This window comes from Gavia stellata, chromosome 2, assembly GCF_030936135.1.
Source record: "Gavia stellata isolate bGavSte3 chromosome 2, bGavSte3.hap2, whole genome shotgun sequence".
Lineage (NCBI taxonomy): Eukaryota > Metazoa > Chordata > Aves > Gaviiformes > Gaviidae > Gavia > Gavia stellata.
Window position 1 is genome coordinate 10,335,100 of NC_082595.1, and position 20,154 is coordinate 10,355,253.

General features: G+C 42.1%; 1 protein-coding gene across 1 annotated transcript; it reads right to left on the minus strand.

Annotated features, from left to right (window-relative positions):
- Positions 1-6,197: 6,197 nt before the first annotated feature.
- FLVCR1 (FLVCR choline and heme transporter 1) lies at positions 6,198-15,899 on the minus strand. Its single transcript, XM_059832797.1, has 10 exons — positions 15,264-15,899; positions 12,644-12,788; positions 11,977-12,117; positions 11,600-11,667; positions 11,250-11,353; positions 9,938-10,048; positions 8,815-8,920; positions 8,484-8,595; positions 7,785-7,852; positions 6,198-6,386 (listed from the first exon to the last, which is right to left on the minus strand). The coding sequence occupies exons 1-10, from the start codon at positions 15,897-15,899 to the stop codon at positions 6,324-6,326; spliced, it is 1,554 nt and encodes a 517-aa protein (XP_059688780.1). The 3' UTR covers positions 6,198-6,323.
- Positions 15,900-20,154: the final 4,255 nt, after the last annotated feature.

Sequence of the window (20,154 nt, forward strand, 5' to 3'; positions counted from 1 at the left end):
TTCTTTCCAGCTGCTATGGTCAATAATGCCAATGATATTTTACTCAACTGATTAAGTATCATCCGAGACTCTTTTTCACATGGCTTTTACAAGATATTTTTTCAGGATGCACACACAAGTACAGGTAAAATATAAAGAGAGACAAAACAGTAAGAAATTGCTATTACAGTGATAAAATAGACATCATAAACCAAAGTCACCTAGGCATGGAGAAAGGTGGCTTCTAATTACACCTTCCCGTTCTCCAAAATCAGCTCACTAGGATGCACGTTCACTGCCTCGTCTACAAAACTGATGAACTCCGACCTGCAGAGATACAGCCACAGCGACAGAACTTCTAGACTCACGTGAGGCATCTTTAACCAGATTTTTTAAAAAAAGAATTGTTTTCATGATAATTTTCCATCAGCATGGCGTTCATAGCTTTTGTAGGGTCTTGTGCCTGTTTCTAGAACTCATACTGCAAGGCCACAATGCCCTTTAGATAATTATTTACAACCTTTTTTAACGGCCTAAGCATTGTTAAAAGCAGAAGCAGTTTATTGAGAAAACACTGGAAATCGGCATCCTAGAGGCTGAATTTTGATCACACCTGATGTTAAGCAGGTATTAGCCAATTACTCACAAATACATATATAGTTACAAATCAGTAACTATGCCTAACCATTGCCAGTACTTAGCCCCCCCCCCCTTTTTTTTTTTACTATGACATCCCTGCTGAAGTTCTTTCTACAAAGTTCAGGATATTATTGTTTTGTCTTCTGAAAGATGTTGTTTAATTGAAGATATAAATATTGATTTAGAACATGGTCAGATAAGGTTAGCTCATTGTGAAGCACAGCCAGAAGGAAATCCAGCAGGCTTCTAAGAAACTTTTCCAGCCTAGGAAGCAGCTGGACTGTTAGGCACCTGCCTATTTTATCCGTGCATAAACCACATCACTTTCTGGAAGGGGTAACACCTGTAAGCTTTGGATACGTAGAGCACCCCCCCGCCCTGAAACAATTATCTGACTAATCATAGTCAGAATGGCTTCACATGTCCCACTTACCTGATGAGGTTTCTGGTGTTTTCTTTCAAGACTGAGCATCTGCCAAAAAAAAATGGACTTTAAGGCAATAATAATTTTCTGTGATTGTTCCTTCCCAGCTGTGGGAATGTTTAAATTGCAATGGTGAGTGGGGATATAGCCTGCAGCTTTCATAGCGATACTATAAGGAGAATACGACCCTATAGTCCTGGTTGTAAAATGAAGAGCCCATCTGAAAGCTCAACCCACTGTTGAACTGGATGCTAGTGTTGCTTTATGACAAAAGGCTTGTGTTTCCTGTGCTCTACCGCACCTGCAAGCTCCTTCTGTGAAGAATCTCTTATATAAAAATAGCTCTGAGATAATCCCAGTTTTGTGAAGGGAGATGAAAAAACAACCCCAAACATTTTCTTACAGTGACTCTACTTTCTTTGAAGCAGGTTCCTCAAACTTACCTTGCTCACAGCTGATGCGCTGGGCTAAATGTCTGAGGATAAGTGACAGAACCCTGGGAGAGTGTTCACAAGGGTCCTACGGTGCTCCCACTGAAGACAACTCCGGTTTTAGAAACAAAAGTTGGGCCACAACTGAATGTAATGTCTCACTCTATCCTCTCTAAGTTCTACCCTCTCTCCCCAGATAATCTCTCTACAGTTGGGTGCTTTATTAACATAATGTTTGCACTACCCTTAAGGAGATGACACTGGATTGCTCTGCTTTAGGGGTTAACTGCACTTTCTTTTCCTCACAGACTTTTTCCAAAGCAAAGGAGGAGAAATCACTGTGCTAGAGCAGTGCAACTCAACAACTGATGTTAATACTTTAATTCCATGCCCTGAGAGAATTTCTCTGAAAGCCAATACTCTTGTGTAGAATACATTTATATACCCTGCATACATGCACTGTACATATACGTGTTGATGCATGTTTATTAATGACGCAGTATGTAATTCACTTACAATTTTCCTGCATTAAATGGTAGCTTATAAGGAAAAAAATTAATCATTTTTAGACCATCAGCTGTATCAGCAGCTGTGAAAAACGGTAATCTTGGCTCTAATCAAGTTACACATTTTACACTTTATTAGTAACATATAATGGTAAGGAATGATGCCACCCACATATACACATACGTACAATATTGCAATCGGAGAATATTCGTAATGAATTTTTAATTTTCTCTTGAAATAAAGAATGGGCCACTAACAAAACAAAAATATTACAGCAAAAATATTTGCTATCTTCATGAGAAGAACAAAGAAAGACATGAGCAGTAAATAACATGGGTCTTACATGGAAATATATTTCTCTTAGGAGTACTTTTGGCTTAATTAATTCTAGTTCATGCATTAACAACACTTCTCCCTCTTCACAGACATCAGACCGAATGGTGGTGGTGGCGAAATCACGTGGGATACAGTAACTTAGGTTGTGGTCCATGAATCAGTAGCCTGTAATACTTAAGAAGGTGGTACATACATGTATTGAAAGACAGCAACCGAAAAGGTCACACGTTTCCATTCACACAGGAAAACTCATGAGTTCACAGAATGGAAAATAAAAGCAATAAATGCTTATAGCTTAACCCAGTTTCACTTCGTTGTAAATGCACAAGGTAGTCCAAAGATTTCTCAAAAAGCTTTTTTTTCATTAGGCAACATGGACTGGCAGCTCTAATTACACACTCCAGTGATTGTCTCTGAAACAACAGACTGTCTTGGACAAAAGAGATGACCAAGAGGATGAAGTTAGGAAAGCCCTATTAACCTGAAACGATTCATATGTATCCTTCCCACTTTTTCCCTTGTTCTTTCTTCCTCATAAAACATGAGTATTCAGCAACAGAAAGAGATGTTATTAAAGACAAGCACTCATCTACAAAATAAATGCTCTAAAGCACTTATCGACAAGCTGAAGAAGAAAGCTCCTGATTGCAGCAATTGCACACTATGCCTTACAGGTCTGATATTTTCACACCCAGCCAACAGAAATGAGGGTTTTAAGGCCATGTTAGAAATCCTAAATAAAAATGGGTCAATGTTCTCTGGGTCTTTCCCACTGAAGTTAGCAAAAGTTTAACATGGTCTGGAAAGAAAGAAAGATAGAGTTATTTTAAAGACTAGTCTTTGGATCTTGTAGCTGCAAGTTAACAGTTACACATCCTGGTGGGCCCCTGGGAACTTGGAGGCAGCCCCCTTGCTTACGCTCACCATTACATGAGTTCTCTTGCATCCTCTATAGAGTTCTCTCAAAGTGATCAAAAGAAAAGCATATTGAAAAGCAAAAACTGATGCATGGGATTGGGATGCCTCTCCTCACTTGGTTTCCCACTAGATCCTCTCATAGTTGACATGTAATTCCATTCATTAAATGATTACCTCTTTAAGCAGTTAAAATTTTTAGCTCCCACCTCTACTCTTACAGAGGGCTGAGCCAGAATCTGAAGGCTAAGAGAGTCAGAAACCCTATTTCCAATTCCAGATGGATGTTTGATTGCATGGATGTTGTTTGTTTAAAAACAAAAATTAAAAGCAAAAAAACCAAAGCCCCAACTACCCCAATTCTGCCATGAGAACCTCAGTTTCTTGACAGAGAGATGATAAGATTATTGCATAAAATACTGGTTTGTTCTTTACTTCCTCTTTATTTTGCTGCTGAGCCTTTTATTTAAATACTTTATCATTGCCTGGAAATAGCTCACAGGTTTCCAACTTTCAAGCTCCTTTCAGACAGGGAGTATTAAATCCAGGATGTAATTAAGCTTTCAGTATCAGGAATATTTTCTTTTCAGGGACGCAGCAGGGTTTCCAGCATGCCAAAATCTTGTTTGGACCTTTTCAGAGCGTACCCAAGTAATTTGGCAGAAGACAAAAAACACAAGGAGCCAGCAAGGCTAGAATAGTTTTTTCAATAATCAGCTGAACATAACTAAAGAAACTGGAAACTATTAGTGAGCAAAGGAATTAAAAAATAAATTTTAAAAAGGAAGAAGAAAGCTCAATCTTTGAAGTTGAACGTTCTGGATACTGCCAAAGACTTTCTATTGGACATTTGAAAACACTTCCCCAAAACTGCAAAGATGTTATCTTGTTAAGATTTTGCAACAGCAGAAGCACAAAGCAACCATGGGCCATGAACACAAATACTTACTGGATCTGTATCTTGTGGAAGAATGTATATATTTTGGCACATATTATTATCATTTTTCCAAAGGGAAAAGCCACCCACAGATATCAAAAGGCAGGAACTTTCACTTTGCTCACTCAGGCTGAAAACATGTACATCCCTTGATGGGGCAGCTTATATCATAGCAAGTCATTAAATGTAAAGAACTGACATAATGAAAGCATCTCTACTTCCACTCCTATACTCTTGCCTGCCATTTGAATATCTATGACTTACTTTTCCTATATTCAGCTACCTCACCAGAGGACTCTTCTCATAGAGCTCGCCTCTCCAGGTGCAGCAAGGTGTGCCCATTTTCTTTCTAGCACTGGACTTGGCAAAGAGACATGGACCCTTCTTGGAAAGGCAAGTGTTCCAAGCCTATCTAGCTTATTCTGATATTGCCGTTCAGTCTTCCCATGTCTGAAGCATTTATTATATAAAATGTTAAATCAAGATCATCAAGTTTAGAGGCTAAGTTTACAGTGTCCTTTTTATATAAAAGGACTCTCTAAATCTACAGTGAAACAAGAAAAAGAAAAGCATTTAATGATACTTATCATATTGAAATACTATCTTGGAGTTAAAAAGTTCCCCATACCCAACTGTAACAATCCATGGAAAACTATGAGTAGGATTCCACCTTCTGGATGGCACTACATCTGTGGGAACTCAAAGAGACAGCATCATTGATGGTACTGAACCTGCAGGCTCAACTTAAAGGCTGCTAAAGCTTAAATGTTTGCAAAAAGTCCACTAACTCAGGTCTGAGCTTTTCAGTAATAGTAGGGCCTCAGTATTACTGTAGTGCTATCAGTTCTGTAGGTGTGTAGATAGAGCACAAGGTAAAGGAGAATATTTTCAGAAGCACTGCAGTGAGAAATCCACATCCCAAATTCAGATAAATGTAGTAACACAAGGTGAATGTTAATGAAGTCCGCTCCTTTTGTAGTTAAGATGCATTATATAAACAGCAAACATTTCATCAAAGTGAAACATCACTATTTTCCTTTCAGTCATCCTTACAGCTTTTAACAAACTGTAAAAGACGATTTAAGTTACACGAGCACAAAAATTTCACAAGACAAATGATACAATTCATCACGCAGAGAAATAAATGCAAAAAAGGATAGAACACATTTTCTGATACTCAACAAATATTGAGAGGGGTTTAACACACAAATTGGAATTTCTTCAGCAGCACTGATTAAACTCAAGATGAGGCAAGGATCTTTACAAAGTAAAGGCACCAGCTCTTTGTAAACACATACTCCTCTCACTTCAACTGAGAAAGCACTCAAAATATTCTGTGGAGGCAAACTGTGTGGTAGCGCTCCATTGCCTACAAATATTTCACAGTAGAGATATCAAAGGCCTTTCCCCTTTTTACTGTATTTAATTAGAAATGTTTTTTCTTCAATTTATCTAGTGGAAACTCTTTAAATCTCCCCGGAAATGTTACAATCAATCTATAAAACAGTGTTTTCTCTTATCTGCCTTCTGATATCTATCAAGAAGTTTCAAGGCAAAAGAAATACCAGATGCCAGTAAGAAATACACATGTTCGCAGTCATCTCTTGTTTTCAGTATTGTGCTATAGACAGTTTCCCAGAAGGAACCGTTGGCTTATATGAAAAATACAGATACATTTAAAAAAAAAGGAACTTGTGAACATCCTCCAGCTGTGCAGCTATCAACTCTCTGACTTCTCAAATGCACTAGCAAAGACTGAACAAGAAATTAACTACCTCTCAATTCTTTGGGGAAAAGAGGATTAGATACTTCGGATCATGACGACTGTACTTCAGGATTCCAGATTTTTTCAAGTGTGCGTCCTGAATGTACATGTCTCCCTGGCATGGAGAGTATTCACACAGTTCTTTACTAATGAAACTGCAAAACTTGAAAACTATTAAAATAAGTATTCCATACAAAGGTGAATTGTTTGCATCTTGGGCAAAATGAACTGAGCATCTTCATAATTTCCACTGCACAACTATCACCAATATCACCAAACACATTTTACTACTCATACACACAAATCCAGTGATTAGGCTAATTAATATTGTTCAGTATCCAACCAAACTTGTGTGTTTTTAGGTCATTTCTAGGTCACCTTCTTTCAGTTTTATAAAGCCGACTGAATTTTTAATGTAGTACTTTCAGGTTCTACAGGACTGTCAACTGGTACCTGGAGAGAGGGAATAAAAAAGCAGAAATTAAGCTGTTATACAGCAGAAGCTATTCCTAACCTCAGTATTCTTGGGTAATTATTAGGTTAGCCTCCAATAGTATATGTAGTTAATTAGCCAAATTAGAAATTTTTAGAAAGCCCTATTTCCCCTTCTCTCTGTAATTAAAAAAACCAAAAAACATAGACTTGAGTTTCTCAGTATAACTCTAAAGTATATATTTACTGCATATAGATATTTATCACATGGAGATTAACTCTGAGGTTTTTTTCTCCGTTACGTTTAAATACAGTATAATCTTGATAATTAAGGTTTGGAATCGAAGTGCTATTGAACTTCATTAACACAGGCAGCTCTCAATTATTTATGGTAATATCAGAGTAAGGACTCTGGGCTTTCGTTATATCCTGGCTAATATAAATGAAGTTGTGCGACAATCTAGGCTAATTAACAAGGTGATAACGGAAAACAGAACAGTCATGGACCACTGCCTATAGTCAGCATGCACACCCCCAAGACAGCCCCGACCCAGGCTGGTAAACCCACAGGATGCCACACTGTGCACACACAGCTGCACAGGTTTCAGGTTCATGTTGGCTCATATAGCACCAGTTTGGAAGTTTCTGAACCTTAGGCGCTAATAGTGCGCACCCGATGGCAGATGATCAAAAGCTGCTATATATGCAAGACACCTACACATAAAAAGAGGCACGGCAGGGGATCTTGCAAAATCTAACTCCAAAAAGCTGCTTCATTATCTTGATCCAAATGATGAAAAAACCCACAGCAATGAAAAAAGTTTCCAATGTCAGCCTTATTTCTACTAGTGACTGAGATAATTTGCAGAAGCTGCTGAAACATGGTCTTGGGACCTCCTGAACAGCAGAAAGTGCTATGCTCACTCTTCATTTAAATTGAGAGGGTGCTCAGCAGAAGAATGGACCCAGCTTTTCATGCAGCACAGTATAGAAACTGCAGCATGACTTCTGCTCATCAGACACTGACTTCACTTAAAGGGACTGCAGGTATTTTAAATAAAATATGTAGTCTATAGCACAGCCTCCTAACCCTATACACAAAAAGGCTTCACAATTTACAGTGCTACCTGCAAATATGAAAAAGCAAGATTCAAGCAATAAAATCAGACATTAATATTAGCCAGTTAAAATTCAGGAAAATCTGAAAGCAGAAGGTCTTTCAGTTTTTTTCATGGGAGCTAAGGGGAGAAACAGATATCTGAGGGCAGCATTCCATGTGGCTCTGTTGTTCCAAAACAGCGTGGAAACAGTCACATTGTAAGTTTTTGTAAATTACTCTTTTGCTGTTAATATTATTATGCCAATAGAAGCCAAGCATTCAAGTACAGTAATATAATCATGGTAAGAGTCACCACTTACAGCTTTAACATCCAAATTCATAATCCCTGAATTCACATTGTGTCTTCGCAAATCTGATTTTATTAAGGCTGAAACAAAAAACAAAGAGAAAGCTAGTTCACAACTTTGCAACGACATGCATTTCAAGGGAAATGTTTGTACAGTGCAAGCACACAGCAGCTGCTTTCAGCACATATTCAAAATACCTGTATTCACTCTTTTGTGATTTGAACTTATGACAATTTGAACTCACTCCTCACAAAGCACACGCAGAAAATGGCATTAAAAGCTTTTAAACCATGAGTACTTAAAGCAAAGCTTGATGGCTTTGGCACTTTCAGCACATCTGTAAGTACCAGCATGTGTAAGTCACTGGTACAGTTTAGGAATAAATCAGCAGTTTCTTGCATTTGGAAAACTGCAAACTGCCTCATTCAAGACATGACTCAAGAAATGGGTGACAGATGGCTGTGTATGTATTAGCAACATCATCCTTAAAACAAAGGGTGTGCACACAGCAAGTATTTAAAGTGAAAAACAAAGCAAAAAAACCCAAAACCCTGCACTTACAACTTCTGTCCTCATCCCAGACAGGAAGCCACATCTTTAAATTCTAGATATCTGAGACATCTAAAAACCACCTGGAAATTCACTATCTCAAAAAAAACTCCACATTTTTAGATTAAAGAGAAATCATTACTTACATTTCTGATTAATTACCTGTTAAGATAATGCCCACAAAAATCCAAGCACAAAGAAAGAGGTTTCCTGCACGAGGACTGTAGTCTGTTGTGAGTTTTCCTTGAACAAGTGTAAAGACAATCCCAAATATCTATAAACAAACAAGTCACTTCATCAGGATCACAAAGAAAAGAGTCATCACTTTACCTTGCAAAGTTTCAGGTCACATCTTAAAGAAAACAAATTAAAAAAATTAAGACTACAGCAACACAATAGAGACTTAGCAGCCAAGTCTAAGAAAGCCTTCTTAGATTCGAGCACAGTGGCCTTCCTGAACATTACTTCACTTGAAGAAATAAAATTATATAACCTGTGCTGATGCATTAAGGAGACCTGAGGAAGTGCCTTCAGACTCTGGGTATGTAATTTCCACAGCAAATTCAAACCCAAGTGGGAGATAGCCAGTCATGAAGAACCTGTTGAAGAAGAGAGTAAGAGGATGACAGGTGTGGCCTTCATCTATTACTACAGCTAAGAAAATCAAACATAAACACATGGTATTATGAATTAGCTGGTATTTTGAACTGTCTGTTTTCAAGACGTAACATGATTCAATACTTGCTTTGCCTGCCTCATTTGCCCAACCTCATCCAACAATTTTAGCCATACACCTCTCTTTTTAGGACAAAGATGTTTTAATATGTGTCCTGTTTCTCACAACCACCTGCACTCTGCTCCACACATATGAAACAATCTTCTATGATCAGTCCACAAGCTTTCAAATGAAAGACATACACGAACATCATTATTTGATCAGCCCAAACATCCATGGAGGACAAAAAGAGACCATCTGTAGGGAGTGAGGTTGGACACTGGGCTGCTAAAAGCTGCTGTGGAAGAAGCTGAGGGGACCGACGGGCGACAGGAAGAGCAGGGGCTTAGTGCAGTTGATTGTTGGTTGATTGGTTTTTAAACTAAAACTCTCCCTTGACTGCTGTGTCTGGATACAGCACCACTCCCTCAGCACCTTTTGGGGCTTTTAGATTATGTAACTATGAGAAGTGCTTATGCTCTTCTGAGCAAACAAAGCACCCAGCACGTTGCTCGGGCTATCAAAAAATAGATTAATCAAAATGCAGAGAAGGCAGTCTTCCCACATTTGCTCAGTTAAACTCTAATTACTTATCACTGGTCAACAGAAAGACTTTACTGCAGACAGCTTTTTAAATTGGAACCAAACAAATTGACCGCATACAGACTTCTGTTAGGTCCATAAAAATGTTAAATGATATTAACTGAAAAGTGAGTTACTTTAGATTTATTCTGATGTAACAGAAGGTGGATCCCTAGTAAACCCTACCTGTACTGTGAGCTATAGGCATAGGTTGAGAGCATGGCGACAGAATATACAGTAGAATCATTTAGTTAAAACAGTTAAATATTGTTTCTGAACAGAACTGCAGGAAGTCTTCTAGTCCTCTTTAATTGCTCACCCGAGTACTCCTCCAGTCACGAACACTACTATAAGGTGTCCGAGGTCCAGGGTGAAAGTAAATACGAGCAACCCAATGAAAGAGAGAATGTAAACAATCAAAGTAGTTTGCCTGCAACCCAAAAAAAAAAAAAAAAAAAAAAAAAAAGAAAAAAAAATTAACATTGTTAACATAAGGACATAGTACGTTGCTGAAGCATGGAAAAGTAACATAAACATTACTTACTCTCTAACAACTGACATTCTAGAGCTATGAAATTTGCTTCATGTAATTCTGACTCAAACATATCATGCAGTGAGAACATATCCCTTCCCGAACTCTTTATTGCCTTCGTTATATGGCTGCTTCACTCAAGGCTAAGAGACTTGCTCAGACTCTCAAAGAGTGGACAATCACAGCAGATACTATTACCTCAAGACTATTTTAGTTGTCCACTATTTTGTACCTCTTGGCCATTCTGCAGCACTGCCCATTATACAAAGATCAATACATGAGCAGACAAATCAAACACTATTAGTGATAAAAGTCAGTCTAAGAGGCAAGTCAAACAAGTCTCATTACAGTGTTCTATTTATTTTGAATCTGGAATAAGGGATGTCATCCAAAATATTAAAGCACGTATCACTTACTTACAAGCCAAACACATGCAGAAACAAAGCCAATCTACAGCATTAACACCCATTAGATTTCTAGAGCTCTTGCATGTAATGTACCAAGAGCCACCAGGAGAGAACTTCTCCACTGCAAGCAGTGCTCCAGGGCACCGCCTACTCCTGGGGGACACCACACCATGGGTGATGGGTCCACGAGTGCCTACCCCAGAACAGAGTTCGGCTCCATGGTCAACCCCTGAATTAAAGCAAATGCTATGTTTACTAACAGGCCCAGGAGTAGTGAAAAAAGAAAAAAAAAAAAGAGAATCCATCAACTGTCCATTTTACAAAACAATGCAGAGTAGGTTTTGAGCCTTTATGCTTTCCCAGGAGAAGGAACCCACTGGACCACCTGGCCACTGTATATAGGACATACAGTGCTTTCCTTGTTAGCATTACACTCCTGCAGAGACAGGAGTAGATGGAAAACCCCTTCGCATCTCTGCATTCTCCTCTCTCATTTCTTTTGGCCAAGAACCAGTAAGAGTCTCAAGCTCTTGCTGTAGCCTCAGAAACTTGTCTCCAGCAAGGCCGCTAAAAGATCAGGGATGAATGGCATTTTATCATCAGTTCACTTCGGTCCTTACATTGCAGTACTTTTCTAATGCAATTACACTGCTCTCCTACCCTTAACCCCATACATGCCTACCCACACTTACTTGTATGTTTTAGTGTAATCCAGCCACAAACCACAAATAATCGAACCCACCATTCCTGCCACCACCAGTGTCAAGCCAATTCTCCCAGCGTTCACTTCTTCTCCCTTTCAACAAATATTTATATGGTGCTCATTAATAACTTGCTTCCACTCAGAGTCAAGGTCAGACCTCTTGGCAGTCATAAGTGCAAACAAACATTCCTATGACTCCCATAGCTGTATGGTGCAAGAAACTGTAGGGGGGTATAAAGGAAACCAAACGTCTGAGCGCACATAGCACCTACATAATAATAAACATCACCTCTGCAAATGTACAGAAAAAAAAATACAAAGAAGACCCAAGAAACTTACCTCATAATGAGTTACTATCATCTGGTTTAATAATGTGGAGACAGAATAAAATGCCCCAGTCATAATACCTGCAGTACCAAAAGAAGAGCTTCAGTCATTCCAGGTGTAGCCATGCAGATCTGCTACCCCAAAGAGTTAATCTTCTGATATTTAAGACTCACATCAAAGGCAAAACCTTTTATCTGCCAGGTAAGATCTCTTCACCAGACCTACAAATAGTATTTTGAATCCTGCCGGATTTTCCAGCACTGACTGCTGATTAAGTAGAAGTTTGACGCTCCCTCCCCCATGAAAAACACTTCCACAACTGAAACTCAGTGTGCTTTCGGCACACATTCAGCTGTTCTGCCAGACTACAGCCAGACAGCACCACTTACCGTAACTGATGAGCAAAAGCACAAATGGAATATTTTTGAACAGGTTTATAATCGACTGCTTGTAGGAATAATCCTCAGGCGGCATAGTTTGCAGGACTGCTTGAGAGTGACTAGGAGGGTATTTGGGCTTTTCTTCAAACACTGGGGAAAAAGAAGGAACAATTTTGATTTGTTTTTACCAGACTAATGCTTTTTCTTTTCGAAGTGTTTCAGTTTGATGAATTTCACAAGTTTAATTAAAAAAAATATTCTAGATTTTGCTCATGGAAGAATCAAGTCACAGCCACAATGGATACGCTAATTATTCGGTCATGTCTAATTGCTGCCAATGTATGGTCAAACACAAACTTCATCTGCAATGTGTCCAGACCTTCGTATCTGAATTGTAAGAATAACAGAGAGAAATCATATTATATCATAACGTCCCTGTGGCTGGTAGCAAAAAGCCTAAGTGAGCTGCATATCCTGAGAGGGCGTTCTTCCGTGTGAAGCATGACATACAGTAAACTGGTTGTTGCTTAACCCTGGCACAACAGATAAGCGAACACAAGTAAACCTGAGAAAAATGTAACCTTGACTACTTTGAGAAAAGTCAGGTGCTTCAAGTGAGATGTTGTAAACGCTCCCGATATAGTCACCATTTAAATTACAAGAATGGAACACTTACCAACTCCCGTTAAGAAGAACAAAAGCGTGGACACTATCGCTGTTCCATAGAACATGATGCTGATGTTATGTGCCATTAGATCAATATCATTAGGCGTGTTTGGAACCAAAACAGGTGGCAACAAAAAGCCAATTGCCGTGCCAAGCTGTAAAGCAAGAAAAGAAAATGAAAAATAATTTCCCTGTGAACATAAAAATTAATAGAAGTGAAAAGGCTTACCAGGTAGAATTCAGAATTTATATCATAATAAGTTATTAATAAAACTATGAAGGAAAAGTGTTCCTTTAGTATCATTCTCCTGAGCCATTTGCTCTCAATGACATTTCACAAGCAGGTCTTCCCTAACTCAGGTTTTAACCTTTTCATTTCTAAATTATTAAACTACAATACTACACCTAGTATATAGCACATTTAACAACTAAGCATTAAGGAAGGTTTTTTTCACAAGATTCTTTTACAGGAAAATACTGTGCATGTACATAAATTTGTATCGGTCATCCTGCAACTGATGGCCTAGAGATGACAGAAGACTCTAGCTATCTCCTGCAGAAATGTGCTTCTCTTTTTCTCGAACAAAACGCTCCACTTGATGCCACGATCCTGCCACTACAGTAACAAAGACTGACATTTAAGGTTTATTGCAGAACTGATAGAGCAGAGAAGAGCAAGAGAAAGAATTATTACGAAACACAAACCCAAAACATACATCTACAATTATTGCTAAGGAAATAAAGAAAAAAAAATAAATCACAAAATAAAGTAGTAGTGGGTTTGTATCTGGAGTCACTTCCAACATAGCAACTGATTTTGCATTAACAAGAGACAAAAAACAAGGACTTAAATATTGGGTATATATATAAAGCATTTTAAAACATGAAGGAACAACAGTCTTGGACTAATCTCCAATTTATCTCTGCTGCTCCTCCAAAACTAAACTTCATTTTAAAATGTTAGAACAATTTTTAATTTTTTTTTTTAACTAAAAAAGCCTGCATCTATTTCAGGTAAAAAAATAAATTAAAAAAGAGCACGAAAGACTGTTAGCGTAGCAAGTCCAACACTCAGATAGTACTCAAATTAAAGGTGTGCACACAGCTCTGAGCTAGCAGGGCACGGCATAACTGCAGAACAAGCCATTATTCTCTGCACAGGACTGCCAGAGGGAGAAGAAACACACCTTGTCAGTGCATTTCCCAGGTGCTTCCCTGGCAGAGGACCATCAAGCATGTCGGCACACTAAGATCGGTCCTAGCTTCTGGAGGGGAATACGCCCCAGAAATAATTAAGGTTTATTTTGTTCACACCTCTACTCCCATTTTCCTTGTCCATCTTTCTTGTGGTTCCTATCCACGCAATCCCTGCACTCCTGTGCTCCTGTCCTGCACCACTTCAACCCCCACATCTCAACATCTGAGCAAAACATCAGTTTCAGGCTCCAGGTTGGATCCTTGGCACTGTACTGCAGACAATGGAACCCCAGTAACTCCTCGCTACTGGGTGGGCTGGTGCATGTCAGGAAGAGGGGAAATTTAGCTGCCGAAGAAACTTTTAACCTGATTCCGGGACGCAGATGCAAAATTTTTGCTCATCTGCTAAACCAACCAACCAACAACCCCCAAAGTCTTCAGTCCAAAAGGGTCTTCCACTGGAAGGCTTCAATGAAAAAAAAATTGTTTTGGAGAAGCATTGGGAAAACTGTAAAGAGGCAGGTATGAGCTAATGAGCAACCTTAACTGTAAATATGTAACGCTAATATTACCGCTGTAATAATCCAAAGTGCACAAACATAAAATCATGAGACTTACATGAGGAAAAACAAAACCCCCGTTACCTGAGTCAAACTGTACCTATGACCTCAGCCTGCACCAGTGATGTTGATGGGAATCTTAACATCTTCTTGCCACAGAAAAGCAACAGTGGCCAAGCGGCAAGGGGCAAGAACAACGCTATGGGAGGAAAAAAACCCATCAGCATCATACCTTCACCCGTGCTTTCAGATATGCCTGTTCCAGCTCTCTGAAATCGCCCAGGACCAGGGACCTTGAGGAAATCTGTGTCTCGGTTATCAGCTCCCCACAGTGATGTGAACTATCACAGCGTTACAGAGAACTTCATGAGTCACCAGGGCATTGACTACTGGCACTTAGTGATTCGAGGCCGTATTTTAGAAAGCAGGGATTTTGGCACTGGGGCTCTCCACGGAAGTTCAGGTACTTCACCCCCCTCCAGCCGGGAGTGGATTCAGCCAGAGGAATGATGCCAAACGTAAGAGACAAGATGCCAAACACAAGATGAAGAGAAAGCGGTGCAGGACAGCTTCTGAAAAGGGTCTCGACTGATGTACTCCAGGCGGCTGACAGAAGCACGCAAGCTGCTACACGCTGCCACGCAGCCGGGGTCCGGCAGAGCCAGGCTGTCCGCGGAGGGTGGGACGTAACATCACCCCCGCGCTTGCCCGCGCTCCGTCACCTTTCCTCTCTCCAGTGCTGCCCCATAACCGTCTCTTGGCGAACGGTTTCTCCCCCTTCAACGGCTGCTTTTTAAACCAATGCCACGCCAAACTCCCAGGAAGCTCACTCCCCCAGAGCCGCCCTTGCCCCCCTGCGCCCGCCGCCCCTACCTGGTTGCCCAGCACGGCCACGGCGCAGGCGGTGGAGACCTCGGTGGGGCCGAACCAGACGGAGGCGATGCGCGAGGGCAGCCCCAGGATGAAGACCTGGGCGACGGCGCAGACGGCCTGGGCTGCCAGGGTGAGGGGGTACCGGTCGGGCGCCAGGCTGGCGCACTTGAGCCAGGCGCCCAGGCCGTTGAGGCCGGCGCCCAGCAGGGCGGTGAGGCGCAGGCCGCGGGCGTCCAGCAGCCAGGTGCCGGGCAGGATCAGCGGCACGTAGGCCACCATGTAGACCATGGAGAGCCAGTCTATCTCCGTGAAGGAGACGCCGTAGAAGCCGGCGAAGACGTTGCTGAGGATGCTGTACTGGATCCACTGGAAAGCGTTCACCAGCGAGTAGCAGCTGAAGACCGCCAGCACCGCCAGCCGCCGCCGCGACAGGCGCGTCTGCACCCGGCTGCCGCCCGCCCACAGCATGGCCTCGGCCTCGGCCGCCGCCGTCCGCTCCCCGCCGCCCGCCGGGGCCGCCGGCCCGCCGTCCTCCGCCTCCTTGCCGGGGAGGAAGCCGTTGCAGCGCTGCAGAGCGGCCGCCGGCATCTCCCCGCTCTCTCCCTCCGCCTCCTCCTCGCCGCCGTCCTCCACCATCTCGGCCGTCTCCCCACCCAGCTTCCCCGCTGGCAGCGGCGGCGGACGCGGCCCGGCTCTGCGGGCCAAGGTCACCCGGATCCGATTCCGGCTCCGCCGCCGGCACCGCGCCGCCTCTGCCCCGTCCCGGCTGCCCGCGCCCGGGCCCGGGCCGCGGCGACCCAGCCCAGCCCGGCGGAGCGGGGCGGAGCGGAGCGGGAGGCGGCCCCGGGGAGTGGCGGGGGGGTCTCGCCGGGCGGGGCGGCACTGCGCTGGCCGGGGCGGGGGGGGGCGGTGAAAGGCCTTTGCGGCAGCGCTGGGTGCTGGAAAGCTGGTGTGCGTGTGTACGTACATGCACCTATACCAATAGACGGACATGCACGCGCTCCTTACAGTCTTTCAAACTGAGCCTATAACGGCTCTCCGTGCGGGTGACTGAGAACCACACAGGGATGGGAATGATGAACATGATCCCCACGACATCCCCCAGCAGCATAACCTCATTCCTGTAATCGCGTTCTTGGCCGATGTGTCCTCCGCAGGCAAGGCTGAGCGGGCACAGACCTGCGCTTGGCAGCTCGTCCCTCGCCCGCCTCCCGTGGGGCACAGCACGGGCCGCAGCGGCTGCCCCAGCGGCTGTGCCACGGGCACGCGGGCCGCACCGCTCCCAGCCCACTCGGGGAAAACCACGGGCCTTCCCCTGCCGTAACAAGATTCCTCTCTTCGCAGCGGCAGTGCAGAGAAACGTACCGAGGTGATGAGAGACAGACGTGCAGAGATGGAGGCCCGAATTGCGGCGGAGGGTGGGCAGGAGGGGTGCATGGCAAGGGCGTGTGCATCCACCCCAGCCCTTCATTGCCTCCAGAGCCGCAGGCAACACGTTCCTTGTTGCCGCTCAACCTCTGGAATGTGATTTGACACGTACCGCAGAAAACTGGCCATCTGGCTCACGTGCGGAGGCGGTTAGACATCACTTCAGAAAGCAATCTTCTCTTCAACCCTGCTCGGTGCATGTCTGCGCAGGAGCAGAGTCTGGCAGCCCCTCTCACGGTTTGTAATTCTGCTGCTGCAGACAACGTACCCTAAAATACCCTAAATAAAAAATACCCTAAAGTAGCCTAAATAAAAAGACAGATTATTCTCCAAAGAGCATTAGGAAAATACAGAAATATTTAAGTTTGTTAATGACGTTAGAAGTATTTTACTGGCTTCTGTGGGAAATCATTTAGCGTGTGTTCAGCAAATAACACACTGCACATTGTTCAGGGATATGGCAGAGCCTAATCAGATCTGTGTCTGTGTGGTACATGCACTTAGCCACCAGCCTTAAGTTCCCTTACTATTTATAAGTTGATATTTTACTCAAGATCAGGTGATCTATGCAAGCCACAGTTCCTGATCTTTCTTACAGCATGAATAATAATATGAACACATGCTTCAAAATATTAATTTGGCTATGTTTACTTTCTCTGAGCACTTAGCTGAGTAGCAGTGATGATTGCAGGCACCGTGGATTTTTAGACACTACTGGAAGTGAATCCTGAATTTGCAGATCACAGGTGTGTGTTAGAAACCTGCTTTTTAAAAATAAAGTTAGCTATGTCAGATTCAGGCCCTTCTTGCCTCTTTCATTCATACCAAGAAAAAGCCTGATTTACTTTTACTTTTCCTGCGTAAGAACAGATGCTAGGTAAATTCTTCTGAATTTCTCTGCCTGGCTTCACAGTTCAAGTGCTACGTGCTGTAGCAATGAAGCCTTTTTTAAACCAGGATTTCAAGAGGAAGAAGTGTAGTGGGAACTGAAACAAACATTATCAAGCAACAGAATAGCTGACTTTCACTTTAGGAACGTATATCCGTGGTACATATTGACAGAAATGTGCTGAAAACACACCTGAGACTACGTCTAAGCTAGTACTTCCAGCAGTGCCTGTTCATGGTCACTGGGACCCAGTCATCCACGGTGCTGAAGTGCTACATCAATCCCTGGCACAGGCTGTGGGTTGGCCTTGGGGCCGTGACACTTTGGTTGGGTCATATAGACATAGCAGCATCATCCTAAACAACTCTTGTTCTTTTGGAAGAAGGTGTAAACATTGATCTACAGCTGATTTCATGTAACACTTTTTCCTGTTGAATTTTGGATGACCTCAAAGTTCATCCAAAGATAACATTTACTCCTTTAAGAGAAAGGAAAATAGGCTTTGTTCTTCTCTCACTCTTCCTTTTCTTACTGTTGCACCCTTGGCTCCGTACAGCAGACAGAGCTGCTGCCAGCTAATACCCTCAGCGAAAGGTTCGAATTCAGCCTGTTCTAGAATGGCCGGCATGCGTTGGGTTTCACTGCCATAGTGCCCACAAAGCATCATCTCCTCTATCCGCCTTCTATCCGAAGAACTCTACCCGAAGTTCAGCACCCAGAGTGTCATCTGCTTCCTGCACAGGGATCCTGCACGGAAGAAATAACTAGACATCAGGGAACTGTAGAGGAAAAGAGGGAAGCCTGGCAGTGGAAGGAGCACCTGGATGAAAGCTACCTCCCATAAGGAGAGGAGACTTTTTCCAGAAAGAAGTAAGTTTATTTACAATAGATCGACACGAAGCCAAATCCACCTTTGCTACAGCTGCACTGATCTTGGTGAAATAAAACCAGGCTGATTTTGGTGAGGTACGGTCAATACAATTCCATCTTTGGGGATGTTTATCTCCAGAAGTACCTTCCTAAACAAGAAAAGAAAAAGCAAACCAAATTGACAGCATCAAGGCAAAGCTTTGATACTTATCTCCTGACTTTTTACACTCCTATATTTCATAGGCTTCACAGCCATTACTTCTGATTTACACCCATTCGTATGAGAAGCAGGGCCAAGGACGTAGTTGCCCGGCAAGAGAAAGTTATCCCATGAGAAACATCCATTGCAGGAACTCACTTAAAATGCGCATCCTTGAATTTCTACATTTCATGGACAATTTATTAAGCTAAAACCAGAACACTGATGTCAAGGTTTACAACACAAGTTTAGCTTAAAACTGCTGCTATCCTTTTTCAATCTACCCTCTAACTGAAAATTTAGGCTCTTCTGAATATGCCTATTAGTGATACAGCCAGAAACTGCTCATGCATTCCCAAACATTAACAAAGTTGTTTTCCTGAATGCTGTGAAATGGCAAAAATATGTCTTATGTATCAGGCAGTCACTGGGAAGTAGCTGATACTAATTTACCCCACAGCAATTATTTTCTTGTGCCCAAATTCCAGAAGTCAAGCAGAGGCCAAGCACTCAAATTTTCAGGCTTGAAAAAGTTAAAAAGCAATTAGAAATGCAGTATCCTTATTTGTAGTGGTGTTATTGTTCCTCCTGTAGAATATGTTCCATTGAAAGAGCAATGTATTTTCATAACTATTTCCAAACTTTAATTTTATCTTGCAGATAATGCCATATTTGTACAAAAAATGGCTCAGAAGGTGCCTTTTTGTTTCAGTCCAGGGCACATCACAAAATAAAGGAAACCCAGCTATAGAGTGCTGCTTTCAGGGTGTAATTAGCTTTCTGACACTCCTCGTTGGATTATTTCAGTGATATCAATTCCTGGTTATGTCCTTCTTCCAAACCTCAAAATGGTATCTAAGCCACCCCCCAAAGAAAACCACAAGTCAATCCATCTTTGTAAAACTTGAGCCCAAGGTTAGGAGTCTGAAATGAACAATGTAGAATGTTGCCAAAATATCAACACTTCTAAAATAAACCTAGAATTTTAATGTACAGCAGGCACACAGTTAAGACCTCCAGATTTTCTTTTTTTAATGTTTTAAACCATGTATTTCAGTCTCTAAAGGAAAAAAAAAAAACACTATTATTTTATAATGCATTTAAATCTTGGTTATGATTTTCAATGCAAAAGTTGATCTCTTGATGCAGAGAAAATCTACATGGCAGGAGTGCATCAGGTACTTGTCTTCCAGATGCGTTGTTTAAACAAGAAAGCTACAGCAGCTTAAGTAAGGGATTTCAGAACAAAAGATCTGAAGTTCCAGCTGAGCCAGAAATGAACTATTTTAGCAGGATGTTAAACAAACCTCAATAAGCTGGACTTGAAAGAAAGTAGTCAGAGAGTCACATGTTTAAATTTCTTGATTGAAAGCTATTTGAGAATACAGCGGAAAATGTAAACATCCTCTTCCTCCTATGCAGTCCTCATTCCAGCAGCATTTGCCCACTCCCCCCCCCAAGAAAAAGCCATAATCCCACCTGGAGAAGGAGCGCTTGCAACACAA

Bases quoted from the DNA above. Each gene is read 5' to 3' on its own strand.
- FLVCR1 (XM_059832797.1), bottom strand. From the start codon at position 15,899: ATGGTGGAGGACGGCGGCGAGGAGGAGGCGGAGGGAGAGAGCGGGGAG. The intron at 12,118-12,643 runs GTAAGTGTTCCA...CTTTTTCCCCAG, and splicing joins GTTCTTCTTAACGGGAGTTG to TGTTTGAAGAAAAGCCCAAA. The intron at 11,668-11,976 runs GTAAGTGGTGCT...TTGGTACTGCAG, and splicing joins GCTTTTGCTCATCAGTTACG to GTATTATGACTGGGGCATTT.